Below are 23433 nucleotides of genomic sequence, written 5' to 3'. Positions count from 1 at the left end.
TATTTTTGGATTATTCATGTAATTAAAACTATTTACGAGAGTTTTATCGCATTAAGATTAAATTCTAACTATTTACATTCTAAACACTCAATTCTAAATTTCTCTAAACTATGGGATTAAATTTGGATACGACAAAAGTTTGTAGCATATTCTTCATCGAGAGAACGCGATCCTTTTCTTCTATGGTCCCCTAAATCGTCTTCCTCTCAAAATTTCAGCAAAACCTTCCATTGGTAGCATTTTGGTGAGTCCTTCTTCCTGCCCAGTGGTTCCGATTAGGGCTTTTGGATGGACCGTATGCAGTCCATACAAAGCCGAGTCGAGTCGTGGATCAAAGATCAGCGCGACAAGGTCCTCAAGGTCTCCTGGGGACCTCTGCAATGGAAAATGAGGTGGCCCTTCTGGAACTCCAACTACAGGGAGCAGAGGAAGAAGATTCAGCAAGAGTACGAACGCCGGCGGCAGCAACTCCACGACCTCTGCCTTGCTCTTAAGGCTGAGTCTGTTGTCGACCTACAAGAGATTCTCTGTTGCATGGTTCTTTCCGAATGCGTTTACAAGGTATCATCAATCTGGGATGTCTTGTAGTTGTTTCTTGATTTGTTTGCATTTCGATGATTCTGCAAGTTTGGGAGAATGGAAACGGACTTGATTCTTTTCCTTTCACAAATGTTGGGTTAATGATGTTAATAGGAAATATAATGGTTCGTACTGAAAAGAGTACCACTGGCGATTGGCTTCGCGAGCTACTTGTGGAAGTTTATGTGAGGGAATTGTAAATTTAGAGAATTTGGTCCTTCTCTTTATGATGATTGAACTTTCCCTTAAGCTTAGAGTGGTCGAGTATCTTAGGAGCCTACTAAAATGATTTGAGAATATCAACAGGGAATGATCACAAAGTGAATATCTTTTTGTATGTTAGTGATCAAGATCAGTGCTCCATATTTATAGGCAAACTGTATAAATTGAAATAAAAAGTTTACAACTGAAAATCAGAAAAGTAGAACAAATTGTACAGTTGTATAAAAAAAAAGGTAACAGACTGAAATACAAAACAACTTCTTAATGAGCTCTCTTAATGCCCCCCTCAAGCCAATGTATTGAGAAGAACAAACATTAAGCTCTCGTCTCTTAAAGGAAGAAAATTTGAAGCAGAGAGCAGTTTTGTAAGGATGCCTGCAACCTGTTCATTACCTATAAGATGACGAATCAACACCTTTCTTTGCAAAACAAGATATTGAACAATGTAGATATCTATTTCCACGTGCTTAATTCGAGAATGTAAAACTGGATTTGCACTTGGGTGAACAACACTGAGATTATCACAGCATAAAGTAGGAGGTTGACAAGTGCAAATCAACAAACAGTGGCTGTAGCCAAATCAGATCAGCTGACACATGAGCCAAACTTCTGTATTAGATCTGGAAACTATTGCTTGCTTCTTTGTAGCCAATTGCCTCCAAAGTATACACAAAATCTAGAGGTTGATTCTGTCATCAGGATTAGATGCCCGATCTGCGTCAGCAAAACCTTGGATAAGCGAATCTTTTGGCTTTTTGAACAGCAAGCCATGGTCCAAAGTGCCTGCTAGATATTGTAAAATATGCTTGACTGCTTGCCAATGGATAATGTTGGGAGAGTGCATAAATTGACACTCTTTGTTTACACTACAGGCAATCTTAGGTCTTGTCAAGATAACATACTGAAGTGACCTAGTTTTTCGTCCAACAAAACATCAGTAAATTTTTCACCATAATGCGCAGAAAGAACAGAACCACTAATTATAATTTGGCCAAGCACCCTGCATATTTGTCTTATACAACAAGTTTGAAACATCTTTTGAGAAAGAAACAAACCATCAAATGGTGGATAAGACACTTCGACGCGAAGAAAATAGCTTAAAGAGTCCAGATCTTTAAGTGAGAATGTAGTATTTAAAACAGAAACCAATTGATCCACAACCTTTGATGATCTTCCCGTGATGACAATATCGTCCAGATATACCAAAGCAAACCATGCTTATGATTTACCAGCAAAGTGGAGTCTGCTTTATAATTAACAAAACCAAGGGAATTCAAAAAGTGAGCCTTTCAAACCAAGCTCTAGGTGCTTGCTTTACACTATACTATGCTTTCTTTAATTTAGAGACCATAGTAGGAGCTGAAGGATCAATCATACATGATTTGTTTGATAAGAAATATTTCATTGAAAAAATGAAATAATGGTGCAGAAGGATCAATCATGCATGATGGTTGAGACATACTTCTTCAGTCAATAAGCCATGCAAAAAGGCATTATGAATGTCTACTTGTCTCAAGGACCAACCATAAGCAAGTGCAAGAGCAAAGAAAACTCGTATTGTCGTACTTTTACCACTGGACTAGATGTTTCAGTATAGTCTAGATCAACCTTCTCAAAGTTTCCCTTGATTTTGAACAACCATTTACACCCAATGATCTTCTTATTAGTAGGAGGTGAGACCAAGGACCATGTTATATTTTCCATTAAGGCATTAATGCCTCTGACATCACCTTAACTCAATGATCATAATTGATTGCTTTTTTAACATTCGGTGGTCCCACTTCAAGATATTCAGCCATAAGAACTTTTGGTTTAAAGATCCCATTCTTCCCTCTCATAACCATAGGATGCTTGTTGAGAACTGAAGATGAATCGAGCAAAGATGCAGACTCAGATGAGCTTACGATCCACCTTTTGGGGAGAACGGCCATTTTCTTCGACTTGCTAGTGTGTGTGCGTTTTTATAGGTTTTGTGGGGTGAATGGAACAGTAGGGTGTTTAGGGGTGTGGAGGAGGGACCTTAGGGAGTTATGGTCCCCTGTTCGCTTTCATGTTTTCCAGTAGGTTTCAAGTTCAAAGCGCTTTTTTTTTTTTTTTTTTTTTTTTTTTTTTTTTTTTTTTTTTTTTTTTTTTTTTCTTTTTCCTTTTGTAATTATTCTATAGAAACGATTTCATATAGCTGGAGTCCCTTCTTGTAAAGGGAGTCCCTTTTTTTTGGGACTTGGTTTTTTGTATGCCTATGTATTCTTCATTTTTTCTCAATGAAAGTTGTTTTCATTAAAAAAAAAAGAAAAAAAAAAGATGAACTTACAACAGTAGGTGGATTTGAAGTATTTTGGTCTGGGAGATTTTGATATGTAGAGTTAGAAGTTGAGGGTGAGATATCATGAGGAGAAGGATTTGAAGAGGAGTCACGGGTAGCTAAATATCTTGTTGTATGATTTATGGTTTCTTTATGAATTTAGAAGTCTTGGGCTCCTTGTTTATTGTCCTACATTGGTTAGGTCTTTGTCCATTGGGATGCACTTAGTGTGCTTGGACAAAGACCTAACCAATGTAGGAGAATAAACAAGGAGCTAAACATACATTTTTATCAGATTTTAGAAGTTGGTCTCTTGTGATCTTGGGCTTTCTCTTGTAGAGTGGGTTTTCTTCAACAATTCTAGGATTATATTTTCACGTTGCTCGTTGGGATTCGGATTAAAGTTTTTTTAGTCTATATCAGCGAGATATATATTTCTCAGTTGTTTTGGCTTGTTAGGACTAAAAGGATTTGTTTTCTGGAGATCTTTTCATTGTATTTCAATATTATTGTCTATTTTTGGTTTACTTTGTTACTCTACTCACTTGAGAGTTATTATGTCTTTTTTCAATGAAAAGTTTTTTTTCTTTTCTTTTTTTTGAAGGGTTTTGTGGAATTGTGCTGCAAAGACCTTGTGGTCATTACTCTACAAATCCTTCCAAACTCTTTGTGGCCATAGTGGGTTGTCTGGGAAACAACTAATTTTCTCTCCAAAAATTATTTTAGTAGTTGATTTGGGTAAGCATGTGAATGGGTTCATGACTATCGACTTGACATGTGACTCCGTTGGACTTCGATTAAAAAGTGATAGATGTTTGGATGATTACATTGTGGTAAATTTTGTAGCTTTCTTGCTGCTGTTTTGGTCTTTCTGTATGCCACAATTATCTCCAATCTCTATATTCTTCCATTTGTTAACTGATCTAAGAGGATATCATCCTTGCATGAAATGCCTCATGAACATTGTAGAGACCTGCAAGCGAGTTAGTTCGAGCTGTGAATAAATTCAAGGCCGACTTTGGAGGACAAGTTGTTTCTCTGGAGCGTGTGCAGCCATCTTCAGATCATGTTCCACACAGGTTTTCTTTCATTTATTGAATTTGTTTCAGAAATGTTTACTTCTGCTCCTGATAATTCTTCATATCATTCACTCTGAAATCCTATTCATGGGTTGCTTCTTACTTAACTCGTCAATATGGATTTGTAATGTGCTTATTTCTCTGGGCTCCATTTTTTTTTTTGACAAGGAACTTTTATTATTTTATCAGTTATTTTGGAGAAAAATGATTTTAACGATCCTATGGTTACAATGAGTTTTAGCTCACCTGAACTTCTCTTATTTAAAAATTGGATTGTTCACCAATAGCTGGAAATGAATGAAGTTCATGTAATTTTCTTGTTGTTGTGCGATCTCATTTTTTATAATCCACCTTTTCATTTAAGCTTGTGGGTTTGTAGATGGTTGAATCTTTACACTTTTGCTGGAGTACTTATCAGGTTATATTGTTATTTTTAGGTATTTACTAGCAGAAGCTGGCGATACATTGTTTGCTTCCTTCATTGGAACAAAGCAATACAAGTAAGTTGGGAAGTAGTTGATTCTCTTGCTACTTGAGTCTACTATAGAATTCATTGCGTTTGTGTGTGGAAGCTTTTTTCTTCTATCTCTCTGTCTCCCCCCTCCCCTCCCCCCCTCTTTTTCCTTGCATTTTTGTAACGTTTTGTTTTGCAAAATGTAAGGGATGTAATGGCTGATGTGAATATACTACAAGGAGCTATATTCCATGAAGATGTAGTGGATGGTGTTGATGGCGAAATTTTGAATTCTGATGAAGATGAGAATCGCAAGGGAAAATTTGAGAATTCATGGAATCCCCTTGAGTCAAAGGCTAAGCAGCTGAAGAATAAATCCAAACCTGCTGCCCATCGGGTAACTATTGTTGTTGGAGTTCTCTTTTTTGATCCAGCTTAGGTAGAACCTAATTAGGGACTGTAGGATTATTTTTTTTTAATACGTACTTATGTATTTATATTTCTTTGGTTTTTCTGATTTTCCCCCTTCTGCACAAGATTTTCTTTTATGAGAAAAGAATTCATTGATAAAAGTGATCAATAAAGGTTAAGTGAGGAGATATATCCTCCGAAATTCCCTAGCCGTGACTACTGACCTGTCCAACTTTCATTTGATTAGGAGAGTAATTGCAGAAGCTCTTAGTTAGGCTGCTCTTATGAGGAAGTTATAAAGCATAGAAGATTTCAAAAGCAACCAAATTTATTATCAACCGCTGAAGGATCTTGTACTTCTCTTTAACAAAGTTTTCTTAAGAGTAGTCTCGAGTAAAATGCTTCAAAGAATTCTAGTCTTGCCTTTGAATGGACTGCTTGGACCAAAAAGAGGTTGATACTATTTGGAGCAACAAAATAACCTGAACATTGTTGATAAATCCTAGTCTGTTGTGTGAAAATGTGGTTAGCATCTTCTTTGCTTCTCCTGCACAGGGAGGCCAATTGAATTAAATAATTAATTAATTTTAAATTTCTGGTCACTGGCTGGTACCAATTCTGTCTATAAACAAAGTGAAAATAATTTCTTGAATTTTCTTTTTGGATCCCCCCTCCCCCCACCAAATATGTTTGCAAAACACCTTATTCTTCATGTTATGTCATTCCTTCAGGGTTTCTTGGCTCGTGCCAATGGAATACCTGCTCTGGAGTTATACAGGCTTGCTCAAAAGAAGAAACAGAAACTTGTGCTATGTGGACACTCACTTGGTGGAGCTGTAAGCCTGGTTCTTATTTAGTTTTAGTAGTTGATTTGATGTTGTAAACTACAACGTTAACTCTTGTTGCTATCCTTCTTAGGTAGCAGTTTTAGCTACTCTTGCCATTCTGAGGGGTATTGCAGCTTCTTCTTCTCTAAAGGAGAGTGAAAAATTTCAAGTCAAATGTATTACTTTTTCCCAGCCTCCAGTTGGAAATGCAGCCTTGAGAGAGTATGTCTTCATATATGATTTATCAGTTTCCTTTTCTTTTTTAAAGAAATTATTTTTTTAATTTTTGTCGCCTCAACATTTTTCCCCCCAGTTATGTCAATAGGAAAGGCTGGCAGCATCATTTTAAGAGTTACTGCATTCCAGAAGATTTGGTCCCACGTCTATTGTCTCCTGCATATTTCCACCATTATAATGCTCAGCCTCTTAATGCGTCACCTGAGACTCGAGGCACTAATCTACTGACAAATAAACGTGAGGAAGGGGCCGAGAAGCCAAAAGAGAAGGATGGGGAGCAGTTGGTTTTAGGTCTGGGCCCTGTACAGACTTCCTTCTGGAGACTTTCGAAGCTCGTTCCTTTGGAGAGTGTTAGAAGGCAAGTTAATAAATACAGAGAAAAACAGAAGGCTACTGTTGGGACATTTTCAGCATCAGATTCTGTTTCAACAGCCTTACTTGAAGATGATGTCGTTGAACCTCAATCTCTTGAAATTGAGGAGGGTTTGGATGGTATATCTCTGAAGCCAATTTCTGACTCCGATAATTGTCCACCTGCAAATGTAAAAGCTACTAAAAAGAATGGGGTTGGTAGGAACTGGCGTAGAGTGCCCTATTTACCTTCATATGTTCCTTTTGGGCAAGTATGTTTTCTTATGTCGTACATAATTACTTATTTACTTTCTTTGCTTTCCTCTTTTTGATTATTTTTTTGGTGTTTCCTATTGTGCTCTTTTCTATTTCTTTATTGGAAGTTTTCTTTTATAAAAAATGCTGTAAATTCAAACACAATTATTCTTAATCTTATATTGTAGCTTTATCTCTTGGGGAATTCCACGGTTGAGTCACTCTCTGGAGCGGAATATTCAAAGCTGACTTCGGTATGAGTTTCTTATGCCTAATTATCTGGCCTTTTTTATTTATTTTTTATATAAATTTTTTAATTTTTTTTTAATATTGAAACTTATAGATTATTGTTTTTTTACTGGCAGTTAGTTTTTTCTTTTCTTTTCTCTTTTTTTTTTTTTTTTTTCCAAGTTTCGTTTCCATTTTAAAAGAATATATATTTTTACTACCTGTTAGTTTGAGAAACTATCCGAAGACCATTTTGGTTCTGTTTTGGAAACTCTCATATTGTTTGCTTTCTTCTGGCAAAGGTATTTTCAGGTAAGTTCTGTAATTGCAGAACTACGGGAACGGTTTCAATCACACTCAATGAAATCATATAGGTCTCGATTCCAGAGGTAGCCACTCACTCTTTATTTGAAGCTTAGTTCTTATAGTGTATTAATTTCAATTCTCAAACTAATCTCAATTAAATGAAATTCTTAGTTTAGATTACTATTTTTATTTTTTTATTTTTTATTTTTTTTTGGGTTGGTATTGTATAAACATTTTCAATGATAATAAAATGCGGCTTTAAGGTATGTAAAGGGAAGCTAATTTATTTTCATGTTTTGTGGTGCTTTTATTGTTTGCTTTCATAGTGATTTGTCTTATTTGGTTAATAGCAGAATTTTGTTAACATCTTGAAAACTCTCATTGTTGCATGAAATAAAACCAACCATTTTCATTGAGGAAAAAAAATGAAAGAATTCCAGGGCAAAACAATCAAGCTCCCAAAAAGGGAACTCCACCAAAGAAAAGGGTTCCAATCAAGCAAAATAGTGCCTATAGAATAATTACTGTTGAAATTAGGGTTTTGCACTCTAGGGGTATTTTTGTCTTTTTCATTGTACCCTAGGGTTTCCCTTTTCTCTATTTAAACTGGTGGTCTATTGTATTTCTTTGTATCAGTTTTCTAATAAGCATTCCTTTATCCCGTGGTTTCTCTCCTTAATTAGAGTTTTCCACGTAAAATCTTGGTGTGCTATTTTTCTTTTCCTACTCTATTTTTCATTATGGTATCAAAGCATGGAAATGAAACTCTGGCCACTATTGAGGAAAATCCAACAGGAGAATCCCAAACCAATAACCCAGATATAACCAGTATTATCCAAAAAGCCATTGATAGGTACTTCCAATCTCTTCTTCCCCACTTTCGTGAAGACCAGCCGCCGCCGCCCTACCAATTGCCGCCCGACTCCTTCGAAGACGGAATGACCAGCCACCAGCGACCAGCGACCCTGCAGCTACCCATCTGGCTCGGTCGCGCTCAGACGAAGACGACCAGTGACTGGCTGAACGAAGCCGAGATCTGTCCGGTCGCTCTCAAACACAGCCAAACGAAGTCGACCAGTCCAGATCTGCGATACCCAGCGCCGACCGGTCCAGATCTGTGATGCCCAGCACCGACCAGTTCGTGCCCAGCAGTTCCTGTTGCCGTTGCCGCTGGTCTTCTCCTCTCAAATCAGCATCTCATCTCAGCCAATGCCGCACCAAAAGACAGATGGAAGAAGTGTGGGTGTTTTCCAACCTAGTATGAGCAACCGAATGGGGCAGTTTTCGCCGATCATGGGTGAGTTTGGAGGGGGAGATTCTTCATCATACCACCAAGACCAAGGAAGTATAATCCAAGACCAAGTTACCCAGTTGCAGTTGCAGATTAAACGACAGAACGAGATGTTTCAGCAGCAGCTAGTTGCTATTGGGGAAGCCTTGGGATTGACATCCAAGATCCAACCAGATCTAAACCCATATCTTGAAAACTCGATAACTTCGTTCCCTACTTACCCCTCAAATTTATGTTCTGGAGCTATAGGCAATTCTTCTAGCTTTATTATAGGAGAAAAGTTGAATGGTGATAATTACCTTTTTTTGGTCCCAATCTATTAAAATGGCCCTTGAGGGTCGTCATAAATTTTGATACCTAACAGGTGAAATACCAAAACCAAGAATCGGTGATCCCCAAGAGCGAATAAGGAAAGGAGAGGATTCTTTGTTGAGATCGATTTTGATTGGAAGTATGGAACCTCAGGTTGGAAAACCTTTATTGTATGCAGCTACAACCCGTGATATTTGGGAGGCAGCCAAAAACGCTACTCCAGGAGACAGAATACCTCTCGTTTATATACCCTACGTAAACAGGTCCACGAATGCAAATAGGGAACAATGGACGTTACTGCTTATTTTAACAAGCTGTCTTTCTTGTGGCAAGAGATGGATTTGTGCCGTGAAATGATTTGGAATTGTCCTTGTGGAGGAGTGTTACATTATCAGTCTGAAGAAACGGATCGCGTGTATGACTTTCTTGTAGGACTCAACTCTAAATTTGATATAGTGGAAGTCGTATATTGGGGACCAGACCTATACCATCCCTAATGGAAGCCTGTTCTGAAGTTCGCCTGGAGGAAGATAGGTCGAGGGCCATGAACAATACACCTGTAACACCAATAGATTCCACTGCTTTCAAAACTTCAGGACCTGTCCAAGATAAATAGAACAGTAAGCCGCCCCCAGTGTGTGAACATTGCAAAAAACCCTGGCACACGAAAGATTAGTACTGGAAACTTCACGGCTGACCGCCAAATGGTAAGAAACGACAGCCAAGCCGGGCTCTTGTAGGTGAATCTGTTACTAGAGATACTCAGCCTCAGAATCAGGAAACCACTCAGCACTACTACTACAGTGGGTGTAAGTGCAATCGCCCATTCAGGTACTTTCCACTCCTTTGACCTTGTGAGTATAACTGGTAATAAACCGTGGATATTAGACTCAGGAGCCACAAATTACTTAACTGGCTCCTTTGATCAATTTTTGTCTTATCAACCTGGTGCTGGAAATGAAAGAATCAAAATTGCAGATGGGTCCTTTGCCCCGTTGCTGGAAAAGGACGGGTGTCACTCTTTGCAGGCTTAATCCTCCAAGATGTGTTGCATGTGCCAAAAGTGTCTTACAATCTGTTATCTATTAGTAAACTTACAAGAGATTTGAAGTGTTGTGTTATCTTCTCACCTGATGATGTTGTTTTTAAGGATTTGAGCTTGGGGGACGATTGGCATTGCCCGACATGACAGGAGACTCTATTTTCTCACTGAAGAAGCCTCTTTTAGGATATGTGATAGGACTAGTTTGTTTTCTTCCCATTTTTCTGTTTCTGAAACTGATTATATGTCATGGCATTATCGCCTAGGCCATCCTAATTTCCAGTATATGAATTATTTGTTTCCTCATCTTTTTCACAACGTTAATATTTCTAAATTGAAATGCGATGTGTGCGTCCAGGCCAAATAGCCTCGTGTTTCTTTCTCTTCTCAGCCTTATAAGCCCTCTAAACCGTTTACTCTGTTCCATAGCGATGTCTGGGCTCCGTCACCAGTCACTACCATAACTGGGAAGCGTTGGTTTGTAACCTTTATTGACGATCATACTCAACTAACCTGGGTTTTCCTTCTGACAGATAAATCAGAAGTTACTTCAATTTTCCAACAATTTTACAATTCTATAGAAACCCAGTTCAACGCTAAAATCGCTATTCTTCGGAGTGATAATGGTCGAGAGTATCTTAGTAACGCCTTACGCGAATTCCTAGTCTCAAAGGTGTTGTCTATCAGAGTTCCTGTGCGTACACTCCTCAACAAAATGAAGTGATCGAACGGAAAAACCGTCGCCTTGTTGAAGTTGCCCGATCACTTATGTTGTCAACTTCCCTTCCTTCTTATTTGTGGGGTGATGCTATCTTGACAGCAACCCATCTCGAGTCCTAAAATTCCAAACCCCCTTAGATTTCTTCAAAGATTTTTACCCAAACTCCAGACTTCTTTCTGATGTACCCCTTCGTGTCTTTGGTTGTGTGGTGTTCGTCCATACACACGGACCTAACCGTACCAAGTTTATCCCTCGGGCACAAAAATGCGTTTTTGTAGGGTACCTTCTACATCAGCGTGGGTACAAGTGTTATCATCCTCCTTCCAGAAAATAATTTGTCTCTATGGATGTGACATTCTTTGAAGATCATCCATTCTTTCCCAATGGTTCTCTTCAGGGGGAGCATTCTAGTGAAGAAACCAATTGGGGCCCCAACCTTTCTGCCTTACCTGAACTTGAACCCATCCTTGATGTCAGTATCAGTACCAATGCACCTATCCTCCCAACTAAACAAGTCCCTTGGATCACATGCTATAGGAAGAATCTCAGGAAGGAAATAGCGCCGCCTGTTATCTCTCCGGCTCCAGTTCATGAGTCTGAACAGAGGTCAGTTCCAGGTACTAGTAGTCCTATCCCTGATCATGATAATAAATGTGATAAAACTGATGCTTGTGTTGAAAATGTTGAGAGCAAAAGCAGGGAAGATAATGACAGCAAAGATGTGATTGAGGTCGATGATGGTGCAGAGACAAATGATTGTGTGACTCTTGAGAACATGATAGAACCTGGAAAAGAAGTGTTTCGTATTCCCGCTGAAAAAATTGTTGAGAGTGGGAAAATAATAGAACCGGAGGGTGAGTGCAGTATGTCAGAAGAAAGTAAAGACAGAGATTAATCCCTTGATCTTCCGATTGCCCTAAGGAAAGGTACTAGATCATGTACTAAATATCCGTTGCAGAGTTACTTGTCCTATAGTAATTTGTCTCCTGAGGTCAAGGCCCTCACTACAAACCTAGACACAGTGGTGATACCAAACAGTATACACACAGCGTTGGAAAGTTCTGAATGGAAAGCCGTAGTTATGGAAGAAATGAGAGCTCTCGAGAAAAATCATATGTGGGATCAAGTCAATCTTCCAAGTGGTCATAAAGGAGTTGGATGTAAATGGGAGTTCACAATAAAGTATAGGCCCGATGGAACAGTTGACAGATACAAAGCCAGATTAGTTGCCAGGGGTTTTACTCAGACTTTTGGGGTTGATTATTCTGAGACTTTTTCGCCGGTTGCAAAGCTGAACACAGTTCGGGTCCTTCTTGCTGTTGCAGTTAATAAGGATTGGCCCCTTCACCAGCTTGATGTGAAGAATGCCTTTCTTAACGGAGAGTTGGAGGAAGAAGTCTATATGAGTCCTTCCCCAGGATTTGAGAAACAGTTTAATCACCGAGTTTGCAGATTAAGAAAGTCCTTATATGGGCTAAAACGGTCACCAAGGACTTGGTTTGGCAGGTTTACTATGTTTGTAAAGTCACAAGGATATAAACAAGATCATTCTGATCATACTCTGTTTACTAAAAGGTCATTATTCGGGAAAATTGCAGTTTTGATTGTTTATGTTGATGACATTGTTATTTCAGGCGATGATACTTCAGAGATTGACCGATTGAAGGCAAAGATGGTTGAGGAATTCGAAATCAAGGACTTTGGAAAACTAAGATACTTCCTTGGAATGGAAGTAGCTCGATCGAAGGAAGGAATTTCAGTTTCCCAACGAAAGTATACTCTGGACTTGCTTAAGGAAACAGGTATGACGGGTTGCAAACCAGTTGATACCCTTATAGAAGCAAATGCAAAGTTAAGTAATATGAGTAAAGGTATTCCAGTGAACAAAGAAAGATATCAGCGATTGTTGGAAAATTAATATATCTCTCTCATATTAGACCCAACATCTCTTATGCAGTAAGTATGGTAAGTCAGTTCATGCAGTCTCCATACGAAGAACACATGAGGGCAGTAGAGCATATTTTGAGATATCTGAAAACCTCTCTAGGGAAAGGCTTGAAACTGAAAGACGATGCATCGAAGCTTACACCGATGCTGATTGGGCAGGATCTGTAGTAGACAGAAAATCAACATCAAGGTATTGTACCTTTGTGTGGGGCAACCTTGTTACATGGATAAGCAAAAAGCAAGGTGTCGTTGCCAGAAGTAGTGCCGAGGCAGAATACAGGGCCATGAGTCTGGGAATCTGTGAAGAGATTTGGCTTGAAAAAGTTTTGAAAGACCTTGATCAAGAGCATACCGGTCCAATGAAACTCTACTGTGATAATAAAGTAGCCATAAGCATAGCAAATAACCCAGTTCAACATGACAGAACAAAGCATGTGGAGACTGATCGGTATTTTATCAAGGAAAGACTTGATAGTGGCAACATTTGTGTTCCTTATATTCCTTCCAATCAACAGATTGCAGATGTCCTAACAAAGGGACTATCCAGACAGCTGTTTGACGCATGTGTGAGCAAGTTGGGTCTTATTGACATCTACGCTCCAACTTGAGGGGGAGTGTTGAAATTAGGGTTTTGCACTCTAGGGGCATTTTTGTCTTTTTCATTGTACCCTAGTGTTTCCCTTTTCTCTATTTAAGCTGGTGATCTGTTGTATTTCTTTGTATCAGTTTTTTAATAAGAATTCCTTTATCCCGTGGTTTTTCTCCCTAATTAGGGTTTTCCACGTAAAATCTTGATGTGCTATTTTTCTTTCCCTACTCTATTTTTCATCAATTACAAAAAGAAAAAGAACTTTGAAATCGAAGCCCAAAGGGAAACATGAAACCTTAAGGTTCAAACATCACTAGGCTCCTTATTCTCTAAAAACTTAGTTTTTCCGTTTTAGTCACTAATTGGCGCTCTCTTTTGTAATCACCTGTAGGTGTTTGAGGTTCTCCCCTGATTTCATTTGCCAATGAAATGTTTTTTTACCGAAAAATAAAAACTTGGTTGTTCCTTTCTCCCCAAAGATTCCACATGATAGCACTCACCTTTGCCAATTACAAGAAATGACCTTTCTCCCGAAAGGACACCTTTGCCAATTACAAGAAATGACCTTTCTCCCGAAAGGACAGATGGACGAGGAATTCTCCGATCATAACACTAGTGTCCCTCTAATTGGAGAGCAAAAGGCCAAATGTTTGGAAGAATAAGTTTCAGATAGAGTGCGCGGATCAGATGTGATCCATGTCGTTCTTCGTGTTTCGACAGAGAAAGCAACAAAATGGGCCCACTAATGAAGGCATTGTCTTCAAAAGCCGATCCAAAGTGGTTATATGTCCATGTAGAACTTGCCAAGCAAAGAATCTCACTTAGAATCTTAATTCTGTAAAGAGGACGGAGTCACAGGAGAAGCTCCAAAGAGTCAGGGATCCAGACATGCAATTCCTTTCTCTAGCACCTAACGTTAAACTCCCCCGACAAGGATACAAAGAGATGACATCATTTGATTCCCTATCGGTCGAAGAGCGACTAACTTTGAAAGGAAAGGAGATTGAGCTCCCAGACCAAATCAGTAAGTCAGAAACTAGATGATTTTTTAGGGATGAAAAATGAAAAAGACGGGAGAACTAAGACTGTAGAGTAGAGGGGTCATCCCAAAAATATGTTTCTTTACCCTCTCCAACCACACAACAGACTAAAAGGGAGAAAGTGGGGAACTCATTAGAAATGTGACCCCAAAAATATGTTTCTTTACCCTCTCCAACCACACAACAGACTAAAAGGGAGAAAGTGGGGAACTCATTAGAAATGTCCTTCCACAAATATCGGTGAGTGCCTTTCACCCCACCCAACCACCACTCAAAAGGGATGAGGTCCATACTTGCTCGCAATAACCTTGTGACAAAGGGTATTAGGATCGAGAGGAACACGCCAAAGCCACTTAGCTAACAGGGTTTTGTTGCAGATCCTTAAGTTACCAAATTCTAACCCCCTCGTTCACCAACCTCTCAACAATCTCCCTCGTAACCAAGTGTGGATCTCTACTTTCTTCCACCCGTTCCCAAATGAAATTACACATAAGTTTTCCAATATCCTTGTAATCCTTACTAGGGGCTCTAAACAGAGAAAAGAAGTAGGGAGGAATGTCCTCAACACTGACGAAATCAAAGTATGCCTACCAGCTTTGGAAAAGTAACATTTTTTTCACGATGCAAGTCTTTTCCTTACCTTATCAACCACTGAATTCCAAAATACGGAAGGTTTAGGATTGCTACCTGGGGGAGGCCTAAATAAGACGAAGGAAAACCACCAATTGTACACCCAGCCCTCTTAGCCCAACTGCTAAGTTTATCCCGGTCCCAGTTTATGCACAAAAGCCGACCACTTACTCCTATTGATTTTAAGCTTGGATATAGCCTCAAAAAATGGCAAGATGTGTTTTAAAATTAAAAATGAATCCTCCTTACCAGAGCAAAAAATGATAGTGTTATCGGCAAATTGAAGATGAGATTATTAGTTAATGATGTTGAGAAGTCCTTCAGTCTCTTCTCGTTTTGATTCTTTTTTGGGAGAAATTGCTTTAAGGACCCAAAAAATGGGGAATATAATTGAAGAGACAATTCAAATAAGTAAACTAAAGGGTATCGAATAATAATTTAAAATAGAAAAGACCAGTATTTAATCTACACTTAATTATGCTATATACAATTCTACATCTGTCTCTTTGTTTCTTAAAAAGAAAAAAAGATAGAGAATTCCAGTCTTGATGAAGCATGTGGTAAGGTAACATACAGCTGATTATTTTCACAACTTCTTGACACCAAGAAGTGTTTCTGATTTTGGACTAGATTCCTCTGTAAACCCAGGAATGTGCTAGAATGTATTATGTAGTATTTTTTTTTTTTGCTTCCATTTTTTATGTGGACTTTTAACACAATAAATGTGGCGTTTTCAGTGACATACTTCTATATCATAAGAAACTGGTCTTTGTGCAGAATCTATGAATTATGTATGAAATATGATGCCTCATCTATCATGGGAGTAGAACAAATGCAGCAATTTCCGCATCTTCAGCAGTGGCTTGGACTTGCCGTTGCAGGTACTGTCAAGCTTGCACAAATAGTGGAGTCTCCAGTTATTCGAACAGCAACTTCTGTTGTTCCCCTTGGATGGAGTGGTACACCCGGTCAGAAAAACTGTGACCCCTTAAAAGTTGATATTACTGGATTTGGGTTGCATCTTTGTACACTTGTGCATGCTCAAGTAAATGGGAACTGGTATGGCTTTATGTCTTCTAATTTTTAATTTTATTTTCCTCTTATATCCTGATTCACATGATCAACTAGGCATATATATATATATATACACATATGAAAAGGGAAGCACATGTTACTGATTGATGTGTGAAAAGGTACAACAAAGTAATCTCAGAGAAAGAAGGAAAAACAAAACTCTCAAATCACTCTAATTAACGTAGTTGAATGATAAAAAGGTTATTTGACCTAGAAACACTATCCCTTGTTGAGAGTCAGGGGGATACTTTGACCAGAGTAAAGATTGAACGGAAGAGGTTTGCCTTCAGTCTGATGAGAAAGGATTTGCGTTAGAAGAGAAGTCTAGGAGGGGGATCTTTAAAAGTCAACCTTCAATTGGGAATGGTAGCATGGGTTAGAGATGGTTGCAATGGTGAGTTTGAAATTGGAAACATTTTTCCAAAGGAGAAGGTGGTGGAAGTGGTAGTTTGGGCTCACCTCATTATGAATGTTCGTGGAATATGCTTAGTGGTTACATGAGAGCCATATCAGGGGAAGAACCTCATTGATTATTCCGAAGGAAAAGAGAGAGATGGGTGTAGGTTGTTTTTGGAAAAATTGACGTGATTCTTACCTAGAACACCACATTTACTACTCACCAAACATTTTGTGTCCTCCACAAAGTTATCAAAATCTGTTTCTTCTTTAAAAATAAAAAATTGCTCAAAGAGGTGAGTGTCAAAAGTTTTTCCTTGGAGAATGAAGAGGGATTTGCTTTTGATGTCACAAAAACCATCTTGGTGGCAAGGAGAGGGCATCAAGTCTGTGGGAAAGCGTTGTGTGAGGAATTCAGATAAGTTTTGGAGACTGGTTGAGGTTCAAGCCTTTTTTATGGAGATATCCAATCATGTACTGTAATGGCTAGTTATTACTGTTGAACTTGGTTGAATTGGGATGGGGTTGTATCAAGATGTGCTATTGAGATAGCTCCTTGGAACGAGGAAATGTTAATTGTGGGGGAGGAAATTGGATTATTATTATTATTATTGTTATTATTATTTTTTTTTTTTGGGGGGGGGTGTTGTTTGGGTGAAAGCATTGGATATTCCTCACTTTCATTTGAAGGAATTTGCTACTCTTCTTGTGGTCTATTGCGAGAGTTCAAAGGGAGGTGAAGATGCTATTCGGGTGGGTGATGATTTAGAGAAGGATGTCATCTGCAGGCTTGGATTGGAAAGCAGGTGGGTTGAAGCAGATTTCAATTGGAGCGGATTAGATCTTTTTATTTCCACTCAAGATCCCTTTACAGCTAGTTATTTAAATGATAATTCAGTTTTATCATCTCTCATACTTCAAGCTTTGTGCTTTGTTGACATGGGTGGTTTATTTGAGGAGGAAGCACTTGTCACAGCTAAAGAGAAGGTGAACAAACACGATTGTTAGAAATCGGGTGGTGGATGCTTTGGAAGGGAGTTCCTATTGTTGGGATGGTCTTCATAGAGAATCTTCTCGATTGGAAGGGAGTCTCAACTGCTCTTTAGTGGTTCTTTTTCCTCTTATACTCGTTTTGTTTTTTTTTGTGTGTGTAAAACAAAGCACCTTTCGTTCATTTCAGTTTATCCTTTTTTTTAGTAATTGACGTTTCCTCCTATAAGTATTGTGTGGGGTTCTCCCTTGATTTCATACCGATGGGTTGTTTCTTTGACCAAAAAAAATCAGCCATGCTTAAAAAAAATACCCAACAAGATATCCAAAACGGAGGAAATAAACTATCCTTGATTTATACATTCACAGTATGCCTAGATGATCCAAGAGTTCAACACAAGAACATGAAAATAGTAGTAAAGACAATAAGGGCCACTTGTTTCACAGGATGGGATTTCAGAAGAAATTTAATATCCTTGTTTGTTTCGTACAATTTTATTTTGTAAAGCCCATGATATTAATTATCTAGGGAACTTTAAATCCCACCTGACATGGGTTTTCGTAATACCCTGCATACTTATGAGATTTTTATGCTTGAGAGATGAACAGTAAAAATATAGCCTAATTAATTAATAAATGAATATCAATTATTCATAACTATTATTTTTAATTAATTATATATATAAATATATTATTTAGACTTAATAAATTTCAACTAATACCTTTACAATTAATATTTTATGCTATCTTAACTATTCAATATAAATTATTATTCTTAATTATCAATTGTAATTAATTTATATTAATTTAAATAATTTAACTATGCTTAAAATATAAAAATATTCATTTATTTTTATTTTTATTGATAAAATAATTAATTAATATAACAATAAACTAAATAATTCTAAATTTAATTGATGACTATTTTAATTGGGTTCTTGGATTTAATTAAGTAATTATTTAATTTTGGTTTCCATACATCGAATTGGTAGATTGAACATAGATTCCAGGCATTAATTATCCTACATATCCAAACACAAACATTAATTATCACAGATATTTAAAACTCAGACATTCAAATCCTAGATATTTAATATCTATATCCATGAAACAATATCTGCGATACAAACGCCCCCTACGAAAAATAGCAAGATACTCTAGTTTTTAGAAGTGTTTTCAAAAATCAAGTCTAGTTTTAATAACTAGAAAGAGTAGTTTTTGAAAACTTGTTTTTGTTTTTTAAATCTAGATAAGAATTCAAGTGTTTAGTTAAGAAAGATGGAACCCATGGTAAAGAAGATGATAAAGTTGTAATAGCAAGCATAATTTTCAAAAACCAAACGGTTATCAAACGTGGCCTTTAACTTTTTAAATTGCATTTTCCTCTTGTTTGTGTTCTCATTACTATTAATTTGTTCATGATTGTTTATGTATAGATGAAGTTGTTACTCCTTTCAGAAGTATAGATTTGTGATTAATATTTCAAATATGCACAATAACATTAGTTCTTACAAGTCTGCTTATCACATTTATTAAAACATCAAACAGTTTTGGAACAACACAAAAAAGAACTGTTTTGAAAATAGTTTTCCAAATAAGGCCTTAGCTTCTTAAGTACTGTATCGAAGTTGGCAGTAGTCAATTCATTTCGAATGGAAAATTAAATATTGAAGGTCTGCATTTACTCAGGTGTTCAACGAGGGTGGAGTCATTTCCCTCAGTTCCAACCATATCGTCAAGTGAGGGAGCCCCTGAACTTCAAAAAATGCGAGTTGTGATTGGAACACCTCTGAAACGGCCACCAAACCATCAGGCAGTGGCTGATTCAGCAAGCCCAGTGTTCCCAGTGACTAACTCATCTGTCGATGATTCTAGCACAGAACATAGATTACCCTTTAATATTGAGAAATTCATCCGTCCTGAAGGCTTGGGGGATTTTTTCATATTCTGTACCAGTGATTTTGCAACAATCATGAAAGAGGTACATGTGAGAACTCGTAGGGTGCGGCTACTTGGCCTTGAGGTATGCTCACCATCCCCCACCCCACCCCAAATTCCCCCTCCTCTTTTGTGATGAATATAACTCATGGGATGTACAGGGTTCGGGCAAAACTTCACTTTTCAAGGCAATAGTTAGTCAGGATAGGATGACCCCCATTCCACGCATTGAGCATCTGCTTCCAGCAATGGGAGCTGAAGAAGCAATTTCTGGTGGCATTTGCTATTGTGACTCGCCAGGAGTGAATCTGCAGGTTTGACTTTAACTCAGAAAAATCCATCAATGCTCTGCCTTTTATATGGTTGTACTTACTTTTTTCTTTCCATTTTGTATTGTTGTTGGGAGTCTTGTAAGCATATCAATCCTATGAATTCTCTCTCCATCCTTCCGCTGCGCTATCTCTTTATGGTTTTAATTGTCCAAATGAAAACTCTGAACTATACTGTCTTTGCTCCACTAGGCTTGCCTTTAATATCAAAGGGAAAATTGCACTTTTGATCCTTGTAGTTTGGTTTTGGTAGTGTTTTGGTTCCCAAGTTTTCAAATTTGACATTTTATCTATGAGGTTTGAGAAAATAGCTTTTTTTTGGTCCCTACCTTTTAACACTTTTGGTCATTCTGTTAATTTTCTGTTATGTAGGGTTGACTGGACTTTTTTTAAAATGATTTTTGGACTGGTGGCATCGTTGAACTGTGGCTTCTTCAACTTTCGTCCAAACCCCATTCTTCTGCCAGCGACATCATTTTCTCTGGCAAGGCGAGCAACCTCCACAATGAAGCCACAGTTCAACGATGCCCATATCCACTACCAATGGTGATTGTAGTGGTGCATGACCTGATTTTTGATGACAAATTGTGGCTCACCCACGAATGTGCGATCATATTCACTACAAACCCAAGAAATCGTTCCAAATGGTCTGAAAAATATGGAACAAAAACATTTGAGATCTAAGAGACTAGTAATGTTTTTGTTCTATCAAGTTGAGTCTGTGACGCCAGATGCAGACTGAGATAAAAATGAAGCATGTAAATGTTTAGATGGGAATGGAACTAACAAAAACATGTCTAAACCTGCTGGTGCGAGACAGGTCTTCGAAGGTTTAGATAGAGGGCAACACGAAAAAGAAGAAGAAAGAGAAGGATGAGGAGAAAGAAAAAGAAGAAAGGAGGAGGAGAAAGAAAAGAAAGAAGAGGCAGCAGGCGGCGACTTTGGGTTGGTTGAGTGAGGAAGGAAGCAATAGAGGAGGCTCGGTTGGAGAAGGAGNGGAAGAAATAATAGAGAGAAGAAAAAAGTTTATAAATTTTGATCTTTTCAATGTAAATAACAGCAATAAATATAATTTTGCCACATCACTCACTTAACAAATATAAAACTAATATATTTATGCCACATCATTTAAAAAAAATGTACAGTAGCTAGATAACAGAAAATTAACAAGATTAAAAGTGTTAACGGTAGGGACCAAAAACGAGATTATCCCAAACTTCAAAGGTTAAAATGTCGAGTTTAAAAACTCAAAAACCAAAATGCAACCAAATCTAAACTAGGGGCAAAAATGTATGTATTTTTTTCAATATTAAATTAGGTTGTAAATTATTGACATGTGCAAGTTTATTATATCTGTCAACAAGGGATCCTCAAATGTAAATGCTGCGCTGAGAAAGCTAAGAGTTTCTATTTCAAGACACGTTCAAATTTGCACTTGCATGGTTTCAGTTTGACATAAAGTTTATTTTCTAAGGCGTTTTTATGGGTTTCTGTATTAAATCAAATTCATAATATTTTTCTATTTTAATGCTTGAGGATTGAATACTTGTTGGCTGTTGCACTTTGCAATCTTTGTCCAGGCTTTTGATAAAACATCATGCATTATCGAAAGATGATTCTTGTGTTTCTAAAAATAAAATATAGACTGTTCCTTTCAATGCAGCTTTTCAACTTATACTATGAAGCAAAATTTAGTGTTTAGAAACGTATGAAGTAGGTTTGCGTTTGAATTTGCTTTTACATGTTTTTCTATTGAATGGATCTCCATGTAGCTGGGAATGTGACGTACTGTATTTCAGAGGTGGTTCTATTCTGATGGATAGAGATTTTACTCCTATCTTTTGTACACTTGTATATATTTCTTCTATTTATATTTCGAGTTTCTGCTCTTACTGTTTTTTTTCTGTTGTTGTAGGAACTTAAGATGGAAGCATCAAATTTCAGGGATGAATTATGGATGGGGATTCGTGACCTCAGTCGGAAAACAGATTTGCTGGTTCTTGTTCATAATCTATCGCATAAAGTACCTTTATGCATGCAATCAAATGGATCACAACCAAAGCCGGCACTATCTCTACTTTTGGATGAGGCTAAAGCTCTTGGTATTCCTTGGGTCCTTGCCATAACAAACAAGTTTTCCGTAAGTGCGCATCAACAGAAAGCAGTAATTGAAGCCGTTTTGCAAGCTTATCAAGCATCTCCATCCACTACGGGAATAATCAATTCGAGTCCTTACGTTTTCATTCCTGGTGCTGCTACTGCTTCCTTGTCCACCAGTGCAATTATTGAAGACTCGGATGTGAAAATGGCTGCTCAAAAGCTTTTTCTTGCTCCAATCAATCTTGTTAGGAGGCCTTTTCAGAGGAAAGAGACTGTTCTACCGGTGGAGGGTGTCAACTCTCTCTGTCAGCTTATCCACCGTGTACTTCGTAGCAATGAGGAGACGTCATTTCAGGTTTAAACATCTAACTCAAATAATCTGTAGCTTTGACACGTTCCTCTCCTTTTTCTGTTTCCTTTATCAGTTTCTCAGAAAATTTGTCTTGGTATCTCATTTGTGGGTAAATATGATTTCAAATTTTACCTGCATATGTTCCAATTGTGGTCTCTCTGTAGTTATCTCTTTTTGGTTCCTATGGCCTGATTCTGAAGTGTATATCACCAATGGTTTCCATTTTTTGAACTGAAGGAGCTGGCTAGAGAGAGACTTTTCATGGAATTGGAATACGAGCGTGCAATGTCCATGGATGCAACCCGAGATGCAAAAGCCAAGGAAAATTCTCTAACATCTGCAGCAGTTGGTGCCTCCCTCGGTGCTGGCCTTGGCATTGTTCTGGCAGTCGTTATGGGAGCAGCCTCTGCATTGAGAAAACCTTGATCCTTCATCTTGCCATAATTTGTGAGTTGTATATTCTGGGTGAAAGCAGTTGAATGGTTTTCTTTGCATAGTGGTCTATTTATTTAGTTAAAATTCCTCTATTGATTACCATTACCTACAATACATTATTTGCTTTATTCATGTAAAATTATAGAAGAAAATTGGATCTCTCAGAAATTTCGCAGGTTGGATATAATGTACAGGGCAGCATTAGAAATTTAGCTTCCCCCAATTTGGTTGTATTCTCAAAAACACCAGCTTGGTAGACTATTAAGAGGAAGTGGAATCCTTAGTTTTGAAATAGCAAAAAGTTTTTTTTTTTTTTTTTTTTGGTTACTGCAAAACTGAATTTGGAATTTTGTATTGGTAATTTTATCAGTGCTTGCAGATGCAGATAGGGTTGACAATGCTGCTTTTAGCTTCAGTCTGTTCTATTGTTCCTTCTATATTGGATTCGAACTTTAGTCTGAGGCATATTTTCTTTCAACAAATTATTGAAAACCCAATATTTTAGCATCAAGAACTCTGAAACCCATAGTTGTATGGCCATGGCAAATTATATGTTGATAATGATGCATGAACTTAGAAAGTGGATTTTCCAAACATGGAGCAAGAACCTCCGCCCGCGGGTGGGCTTTCTTACTATTAGATCTTGAATCGATGCCGTACAGAAGACTCTAACCACTTGGTTGTGTAGGTTGATGAGAGTTCCCCTATCACTGAATGAGCATCCATTTGCATGGACAGCCCTTGATGTTCAATCAAAATGTTGAGTTTGAAATTTCAAGGATCAATTTGTAACTCAAGTCATTTTTCAAGATCAAAAGTTTTATTTTCTGTTCTTTTCTGTTTCTTTTTTTTTTTAATTTTTAATTCCCCCCTCTCTTTCTATCATAGATCATCATCTTGTGGTTCCGGATGGGATGAGATGATGTCATAAGTTATCATCTTGTGTTTGGAAAAAAAAAGGGGAATTGCCAAGTTTTATCAACACTATGATCTTTT

The 23433-nt window shown here is 37.7% G+C and overlaps 1 protein-coding gene across 2 annotated transcripts; it reads left to right on the top strand.

Moving 5' to 3' along the window:
• The first annotated feature begins 144 nt into the window (after positions 1-144).
• Positions 145-22751, top strand: LOC120087314. 2 transcript variants are annotated; one of them, XM_039044284.1, is made up of 14 exons: positions 145-561; positions 4073-4182; positions 4620-4682; positions 4844-5033; positions 5779-5883; positions 5966-6096; positions 6200-6734; positions 6906-6971; positions 7258-7334; positions 15601-15882; positions 18973-19306; positions 19383-19535; positions 21466-22005; positions 22240-22751. In XM_039044284.1, exons 1-14 carry the CDS (start codon positions 289-291, stop codon positions 22426-22428), a joined length of 3048 nt encoding a protein of 1015 aa, XP_038900212.1. In that variant the 5' UTR covers positions 145-288; the 3' UTR covers positions 22429-22751. The 2 variants fall into 2 exon arrangements, with proteins under 2 accessions (XP_038900212.1, XP_038900211.1); XM_039044283.1 differs by having other exon boundaries at positions 146-561; positions 6188-6734.
• The last annotated feature ends 682 nt before the right edge of the window (positions 22752-23433 follow it).

The sequence above is a fragment of the Benincasa hispida genome, chromosome 9 (assembly GCF_009727055.1).
Source record: "Benincasa hispida cultivar B227 chromosome 9, ASM972705v1, whole genome shotgun sequence".
In the NCBI taxonomy this organism is placed as follows: Eukaryota; Viridiplantae; Streptophyta; class Magnoliopsida; order Cucurbitales; family Cucurbitaceae; genus Benincasa; species Benincasa hispida.
This window is presented reverse-complemented; position numbering and strand designations above follow the sequence as displayed.